The sequence below is a fragment of the Aptenodytes forsteri genome, unplaced genomic scaffold (assembly GCF_000699145.1).
Source record: "Aptenodytes forsteri isolate BGI_AS27 unplaced genomic scaffold, ASM69914v1 Scaffold290, whole genome shotgun sequence".
Taxonomy (NCBI): Eukaryota; Metazoa; Chordata; class Aves; order Sphenisciformes; family Spheniscidae; genus Aptenodytes; species Aptenodytes forsteri.
This window is the reverse complement of record NW_008795244.1, coordinates 626,619-635,663: the sequence shown is the minus strand read 5'-3', so window position 1 is coordinate 635,663 and position 9,045 is coordinate 626,619. Positions and strand designations below refer to the sequence as shown.

Genomic DNA, 9,045 nt, shown 5'->3' with positions numbered 1-9,045 from the left:
CCTCGGGGTGTTTTTTTTTTTTTTTTTTTTTTTTTTTGGGGGGGGAGGTTTCAATCCAAATAGCTCAGCTGAGAATGAGGTTACGGAAAAAATATGTTATTTTAATACTGAAAATATTCTTACCACTGTTCTGCTGCAAAACCCTCCTACCTCTGCTCCCAGGGTGCGCTCCCCCAGCCCTAAGAGCACACTTTGGGGCTGCTGCGAGGATTTACCTGTATTTTGCTGCAGACAAGGTGATTGCTCATGCATCGGGGTGCTCCTATGGGTGATCGCCCCGGCTGCTGCATAGGCATGATGCCCACCCTGCCCAAGAGCCCAGCGCAGGGTCTGCAGGGGCACGGGTAGCCCTGAGGCAGACGGTGCTGTTAATGAAGACCCGCAGTGCCCTAGGCAGGCAGGAGGGAAAGCGTTTGCCCCCGCTGATTTCCAAAGCCCTGAGAAGATGCTCTTCAACCCCCTGCAAAGGGCACGGTCTTTCCTGGTGTCTCCTTCACCCTTTGGAGATGTTTCCAGACATCTGCTGCAGGCTGGGTGGGAGCACGCTTCATGGAGAGATGATGGCCAGCCTAGTTCAATGCAAATGGAAGTCAAACGCTCAGCCTTATTGCTGCTACGGTATGTGACCTCAAGCCTCGTGACTCTCCACCTTTGATGTGGTGGCAATGTCAAATGCCCTTCACATGATTGCCTCCTCCGGCCGCCAGCAACGTGGCCCACATTGCCAGCGAAGAAACATTTATCCCTCCCTTGCAAAAAAATTATTTTTCTGCAAGACCCTTATAGTAAGACTCTATAAAAAAATGTGTGGGAGCTGAAGGTGGTGCGTGTTAGATGGGAAGAACAGAAGGTAGGAGACAAAGAAGTTGCGCCGTGACTGGGTGATGGGTCAGACAGATCGGTTTGCATTCCACTAGCTGCGCTTGAACATCAGCACAGCAAATGCAAAACCGTGAGCTGCTACGGAGCAAGAGGGAGTGATACTGGAGCATGCCGGAGTGGGGAGAGGGCAGGGGTTTGTGCCGGGAAACACCTGTGCAACCTGGCAGAAAAGGCGGAGAGATCCCCAAAGGAGAGCACCCCAAAGCAGGCCTGGAGTCACTGCCTCCAGCTGTGCAGTGTTCCAGCTGTGCATGGCCCCAGCTGTGCAATGATCCAGCTGTTCAGGGTTCCAGCTGTTCAGGGTCCCAGCTGTGCATGGCTCCAGCTGCATGGGGATCCAGCTGTGTGGGGATCCAGCTGTGCTCAAGCACCAGCTGTGCAGGGCTCCAGCTGTGAACTGCTCTGGATGAGTGGGGGGCCCAGCTGTGCACCCCTCCAGCAGTACACGGTCCCAGCTGGGCATGTCTCCAGCTGTGCATGGCCCTGACTATGTGGGACCGCGGCTGGGCATGTCTCCAGCTGTTTGGGGCCCAGCCATGAACTGCTCCAGCTGCCTGGGTCTCCAGTTGTGCGTAGCTCCAGCTGTGCTGGGCTCCGACTGTGCGTGTCCCTGCTGTGCATGACCCTGCTGTGCATACCCCTGCCGCCTGTGTCCCCGCTGTGCATGTCCGAGCTGTGTCCCCCGCAGTGGACATCCCCGCCATGCACATCCCGGCTGTGCAGCGTCCCACAGTGTGCGCTGCGCTGTGCAGTGGTGTGGGGCCTCGGCAGATGGAGCTGTACAGCTGTGCAGGCAGCCGGGCGCGGGCAGGATGGGAGCTGTATAGCTGTGCAGGCAGCCCTGTGCAGGCAGGATGGGGCTGGCAGCGGGCTGAGCCCCGTGCCGTGGGGACCCGCACTGCCTGGGGACAGCTACCTGGCCCTGCTATTGTCACAGACTGAAATCTGTCCGCAGCATGGCGGTGATGCCCTCCTCAGACCAGCCAGTCAGCCCCAAAATGCTGCATGATGCACCCTGAACTGCAGCATGCTGCACCCCAACATGTGGCATGCTGCATCCCAAACAGCGGGGTGCACCCTGAAGTGTGGTGTGATGCCTGGCCAAAGCAGGGCCGCTCGCAGGGCCCATCCAAGGCAGCAAGGTGGGAGGGTGGCAAAGGCAAAGGAAGAAATAGAAGAGAACTATTTCATATAACCAAAATCCTCTGCTTGGCCCCATCTGAAGCTGCTTCAAACACCAGCAACAGGGGCAGGGGGGACCCAGAGGAGCCAGCAACCCCGTGTGGGACCCATGGCAGGACCCGCTGGCAGCAACGACCCCCTCCTGCAGGGAAATGTCTTCTGCAATATAGATTTTTTTTTTTAATTGCAGCCATCTTCTCTCTGAAATGAGAAGCTTGCTGTGGGGATGAGGATGTCCCCAGGCTTGTCCTGCTGTCCCCTCTGGGTCAGCCCTTCACCAGCACCCCTGCAGCCCCCCAAAACGGTGCCAGACTGCAGCTGGCCCAGCTGCCATGAGCAAAGGCAGCGTTTGGCCCCTCATGCGTAACCGCGCTGCCAGCACAATCTGCACCCAGCTCACAGCATGTGAATCCGAGTGCTCCCACCAGTAAGTAAGTCGCGGGGTGGGTAACCCCATAACATGAACGGGTGTCCCGGGAGAGCCCGCTCTGGGCAGGTAAGGGGGCTGCAGAGCCTGTCCTGCCCCTGCAACAGGGGTGCATCCCACAGCCCCATGCAGGCCAGAGCTTTGCTGTCCCCAACCTCCCACAGCACTGCAATGACAGAAGTGGTGATGGCATCTGACCAGGATGGTAGAAATACCCTCCAATAAACCAGAAACTCATGCAGTGAGAGCAGGGGCAGGGATGCCCTCAGGGGTGGGAGCCCTCGGGGATGGGGAGCTGTTGGGCATGGGGAGCCCTTGGGGACAGGGAGCCCTCGCAGACGGGTTCCTTGTATCACCCCAAAAGGGACATTTGGGAGAGCTAAAACACCTAAACACATCTTAAATTGCATCAGCTGGGCTACAATCTGCCCTGTCCTTCCTGGCCAGCCCTGGGAGGATCCCAGCTGGTGTCCCCGCTGCTGAACTGGGACACCCACCTCCCCTTTGCACGGAGGCTACCGGTGCCGTGAGCCCTTGGGCTCTGTTCCAGCGCCGCAGACTCGATAAAATCTGTGCTTTGCATGCCAGCCCCCAGCTCCTTCCTGTTTTTGACTACAAAACTGTCAGTGCTTCAGATTTTCATTTCTTTTTTTTCATCTGTAGGACTTTTAGGTGAACTCTAAGCCAGTGGCAGCTAAATCTCCTTGGCTAGCAAACCGTTTCCAGCACTTTGCAAATCCTTACGGTTGAATTATAACCTGGGAAGTGCTTCATCCTGCTGGTTGGCACACAGAGGGACACAGTGCTGTGGACTGTGCTCAGTGACATGGGGCATCCCCCATGCGAACGTGATAGACATGAAGCAAACCTTGGTGGGGCTGAAACATGAGCAGAAGCATTCAGCTTCCAGGCACCGAGCACCCATTGCAATAAAAGCACATTTCTAAAGGTGTTTTTGCTACTTATGCAAACCAGAGGCAATTGCTGTGGCTTCAGCCATCCCGATGTTTGGCGTCTAGTGGCCTCAGTGCAGGGACCCGCATCCCTGTCCCCAGCCAGGCCTGTGGTGAGGGGCACGGGACACCCCCAAACGCTGGCCCCATGGCTTGGCACAAAGCTGCCGCTGCATGTTGTTATTCAGATGAGAAATCCGCATTCTTGAAGCATTTCCTCGGAAGAAACCCAAGATTTCTTCAACACTTTCCACCGGGGGAGAACAACACGAGCGGCTCAGGCTGCGGCAGGGACCAGCATCAGCTTGCATTGCTGCGGCGGACAGCAGGTGGGAACGCCCATGCTCATCCCTAACTCCTACGGACCAGAGGGAAAAAAGAACATGGAAAACTGGCCCCACACCCAGGAGAGCAGGCACAGCGCCTGTGCGCCATGGGAAAAAGCAACAGAGCTGGTTTATTATTTTATTTCTTTGCATCATGGTTTCTATTAACAATGCTGACCTCCAGGTCAGAAGTTTCCTGGCAGCGGCAGGGGCTCTGCGGGACCCTTGTCCCTGTGCCCCAGGCAGCCAGGAAGGGCCAGCTCTGCTCCCGGCGCAGAGCGAACAGTGGCTCATCCCCAGGATTGACACCCGCGGGTGGGTTTATGGCTGGTGGAAATCCCCCCTGAAAACCCAGTTCTATGGCCTCAGCGGGAAACTATGTCCTCGAGGACGGCTGCCACACGGCCACTGCTGAAGTAGGGGCTGTTGGCAACATACATCATTAATGCTGGCAGCAAGGAGGGGACAGCGTGTGCTCCCTCTCATCCCGCGGCCCCAAGGCTGGAGGTCCTGAGCCTCTCCAGCTGGGCTGGGGTCCTGCACCATCGACCCCACACAAACCCCAGCCCCTCCTGGACCCAGCCCCAATGAGCATTGCACTCCCCCATTGCACACCTGGGCTGCACAGCTCAGTTGCATTCCCTGGTTGCACATTGCAGTTGCACACCATGGTTGCACAGCTGGTTGCATGCCTGGCTTGCACACCTGGTTGCACGCCCCCGTTGCAGACCTCAGAGCCACCCGCTCTCCGGAAAGGCACACTTTCTGCACGCTGTTTTCCTGCAGGTTTTGTTTTTCATCCTGCTTTCCCCCAATATCTGAGCAGCGGCGATTCCCAGCCCCTCTGGGTGCAGCCAGGACCTGCTGGGGGGTCACTGGAGGCTGCGTGGCTGCACCCACGGGGGGACCACTGGGGAGGGGGAGCAGGCACCCATCAGCACCACACATCTGGGTGGCTAACGAGCGAGGAGGAAGCACCACATTGCTGCCTCCACGTGGATGTGGTTCTGATGCTGAAGGAAACCATGCAAACCCCATGGGCAGAGCCAAGACCTGTTCCTCATCCCCCAAGGAAAGGAGGAAAACTGAGCCAGCAAGCCACCCCGCACCTGAACTGGGATTTCCCACCCCCAAAATTGAAGGAAAACAGAAGGGATTCGGGTTAGTTTTGCAACGTAGCTGCCATCGGTGCATTTTCTCTGCTGCTTCTGAGAAGGAGAAGTGAAAGGAGGCTGTTATTTCAGCGCCAGAGCAACACCACCGTGTTTGCATGTACTCACGATGAAGCCACTGCCTGGCAGAACTAGGTCATTGGAAGGGAAAGAAAGACAGCAAGCGAAGTCTGGCAGAGGGGAAGGGAGCGCGGGCAGAGGGGAGGGGGCCAGGGCAGAGCAGCCCGTGCCCGTGTTGGCCCTGCACCCAGGTACACCACCGCCCCCCTAGCATGTCCGCTGGCTGTGGGTTGGTGGTTCACCTGCAACTTCAGCTCTTTGCTGTCTGTCCTAGTTGGCCACTTTCTCCACCCAGAACTGCAAATGTTTTTCCAGCCGATAACCCGTTTCCCATCTCTGCACGTCCCCGGGAGCCGTGGGCACAGTGCCGGGCACAGCGGGATGCAGCCACCACAGCAAAGGCACACGTAAACGATGAATAGAGGTAAATTCACTGGAAAAGATAAATTGGTATCAGCACCGCCAAGAAGTTTTCACTAATGGTTAAAACCCTGGCAAGGCGCTGGGAGAAACACCCTGGTCGGTGTTGCAGCTGGTAGGCATGGGGATGTCCCTGCTCCCAGCAAGGCAGGCACCGAGCACAGCCAGTGTTAATGTCAGCTGCCAAGCCCAGGGTCAGCTGAGGTTGAAGCCCCCTTCCACCTGGACAGGAGGCGTTTGCATGAAGGTGGGTTGGTAATCGCAGCTCCCATGAAGTGCTGGGTGGGAAGGCAGGCACGGGATGGGGGATCTGCACTTTCACGTGGCTTCATTTTGGAGCCAGTGAGTCTGGGCAAAGCCTGCGGAGACCCACATGGTGCTACAGCAGGAACCGCTGGCTCCCCCGGCATCACCTGCAGCGAGGGTGGCCTGGGGGAAGTCTCCAGTGGCACAGGATCCCTGTTGTCCCCTCGTCCCCGCCACCGCCTGCCGGCAGGATGTTTTTTTACTGGAAAGTCAGTTGTTTTGGGTCAGGCCAGGACATGAAAGCAGCCTGCAAGCCGGCCCCGGTGCCGCCCCGTGCCGGGCGAAGGCTACGCTGCCGGCCGCGGCCATCGCCTTCCTGTCTGCACCGCCTTCCTGTCGCCGCTGCCACCGGCACCGGCCCCGCTCTGCCGCCGGCTGCCGCTCAGGAAGGCGAAGGTCTCGCAGCTGGCATGATGGAGCGGGCGGCCGTGCCCTCTGGCCGCAGAAACCCTTCTTTTCCCGTTTGTAAGACAAGGGCTCCGTGTGTCCGCTGAGTTTCGGCCACGGGAGGGTTCAGTTTTACTGTACCTCCGGTGCCAGCCAGGTCCCAGCCGAGCACAGCGAGCGCAGCTGCTTTCGCCTGCGGTTGAGATCCTGCCCACGCCGACCTGTTAAAAAAAGCAGCACGAAGAGCCGCAGGCAGGGTCATGCTTTCATTTATTCACTTCATATAAAAATCTCTTAAGAATGCATCTGAACACAATATATAATACTATAACATACATTGTGTGAAACTCTTGGAAACAATAAAATAACCACCTGGAACAATGCAGTGTTCAACAGACATACAAACCCATTGATCATGCACAACTGTGCTATTTTCATTAACTAGTTAGTCACAAGTTGGACCAAAAGCTTGAAACATATTTTACAAACTGAGATTGACACCGCTCACGATGCCGGACAAGCTTTGTCAGAAGAAGTTTCACAGCACAATTATTACATCAGTTCACATTTTTGTCATAGAAATTCACATTGGGTTGTTCAGAAATTGGAACGTGACATTTAAAAGCCGGCCCGTTCACGGGGGTTTCTTTTTTTCGGTTCCCCCCCTCTAGGTTTTCTGCACTTCCAACCGCTCGCCCACTGCCCTGGGGTCCAGTCCCGCTCCGCTCGCCATGAAGACGAACCCCCCGCGGGCGGCTGCCACCCAAATGCCCTTCCTGGGTTGTGTCTGTCTCTTCAGCTATGTTCAGGTTCTTGTATTTTATGCAATACAAAAGGTTACAAGAAAAAAAGGCAACTCTTATTCCGAGTTTTCTACACAATTAACATCGCCGCCGACAGGCAATGTTAATTCATATAAATTAATAACTTACAAAACATTACAGTATATACATTACGTAATAAATACACTGTTATAAACAGTAATGGAGGTGTTAGAGCTCAAGGCAGTGCAGGAGGACGGTGGACCTAAACCTAGGAAACGTGAACGATAGGCGAGAGAAACACAAATATCCGAGCGTGCAACTTCCACTGAGCCAAGGAGCTGCCGAGGGGGAATGCGCGTCACACGCTGCCTTATCACGCTTACTTATATATGTACTGCGCTGTGCCATGGGAACAAACTACCCTCCATCCTGCGCATGACAAAAATAAAACCCCGTTGAGGAAAAAATACTGTCATTCCTAGCAAGCGAACAGAGATGGTGCATGATGGCATGAAGTGACTTTAAATGGGTCGCCTGGGATATTAAGACGACTATTAAAGGTGCAGTAATGTGAAACAGAGGGTTTCCCTTCTATTTAGTTTGTAAAAGTGATTAACTGCAATAAAGTGACAGGTATTGCCCACGAAAAAAGGAAGACTGCTTCTTGTAACAGGAAGAATCAAAAAAGTATCCGTCAATTTTGAAACACTTTGTGTCACTTTTTATACTAAACTCCGTGTATTTAATTAATAGACTCTTGAAAAGACATGAAAGTGTTTACAAAGAAGGCACACAGGTCTGCAGACAGGTGGTCAGGTGGACAGGTTTTATATGGAGAGTTATTAATCAGTAGTTTCTATCAGTCTAACTGGTATAAATTCCAAAACTAACAGTATAAAATCTCTCAGTTGTGTGTCATTTACTCTTCAGTCATGACCCAAGCCAGCTCCAGGACAACATGATGCTCTTAGCTGACAAGGCTTAAACCACAATGTAAATCACCTGTTAATTTCCTGAGCAATCATTCACTACACGATCTTTAACCCTGACTCCAATCTCAAGTAGCTGGGAAGATCTTTCAGCCAATGTTAGACACAGGCTTCAGACCCAGGCTGCAGGCTAGTCCGTGAGACTGCTTGCATGCTCTTTAAGTGTTTAAAATCCACTCACACAGGTACAGGACATTATGTGTCGACAGGAGACGTATCTTCTGTCACAATTTCTATGTTCGCCTCCCTCTGTGAATCCTCTTCCCCTGGGTCGGCCACGCAGAGTGTCTTTGTATTGCTGAAGTAGCGGATGCTCTCGCCGTCCTTCTCCGGTCCATCTGAATCCTCCTCCTCCAGCGTCAGTTCAAACTGGAACTTCTCCATCAGGCTCTGACAGTCCCTGCCCCGCTCCTCCAGCGGAGGAGATGGGCTCTGAGGTATCATGCTCTGGTACCAGTTCCTGTTGTCCTCCAGAGTATCCAGGATGTCCTGGGCATCGGGCTGCACCAGGTCAGCCCACGTCTCCCAGAGCGGATGGACGATGTAGTCAATGAATCCCACCTGAGAAACACAGGAACATGCACTCTTAGGGGAAGGGAATGGCTAGGAGCAGACGGGCATCTAAAAAGTTCAAATGCTGTTAATGCATGATTTTTACAAGCAAAATACCTGTCCCAGAGCAAGTCCCCAAACCAGCACAGTCTAATTGCAGACATAATCATCCGATACCCAAAGCTGCACCTACAATGTTGGACTAGCTTGACATCTTGTCCAAAATCAAACCTTGGACGAAAGTTTAACTAAAAGCAGGAGCCACTGGGAAACTCAGCAACGGAGCTGCCAATCCCATCTCTGGCTGCATGCGTGATTTTAAATATCCCTGTAGATGTCTGTTCCTGACTAGCGGCTCAATCCCTGCCCTGCAGAAGTCGGGGTAAGCCATCACTTTGAAGAGAGAACATCCCACCGAGGGATGCCTCTTACCAGCTGTTAGTGCAGAAAGACATTGCAGACCATCATTGCCTCTACCCTAAGCATTGAGAAAGTTTGCTGCGTCTCAGATAGGATTCCCTGGTGACTGCAGACAAGGCTGGTGCATTTATGGCAATGCTGTCGCTACCCCACGGTATGCATGTGGCTGGCAGCTGTGAAAATGCCAGTGCTCCCAGCGCGAGCA

The 9,045-nt window shown here is 54.2% G+C and overlaps 1 protein-coding gene across 1 annotated transcript in view; it reads right to left on the bottom strand.

Moving 5' to 3' along the window:
- Window positions 1-6,367: 6,367 nt before the first annotated feature.
- PDE4B (phosphodiesterase 4B) overlaps window positions 6,368-9,045 on the bottom strand; it is a 201,178-nt gene continuing 198,500 nt past the window's right edge. Inside the window, exon 15 of the mRNA XM_009278745.1 lies at window positions 6,368-8,429. Coding sequence (XP_009277020.1) covers window positions 8,064-8,429 — 366 coding nt within the window. The 3' untranslated portion in view covers window positions 6,368-8,063. The remainder of the gene's footprint in view (window positions 8,430-9,045) is intronic.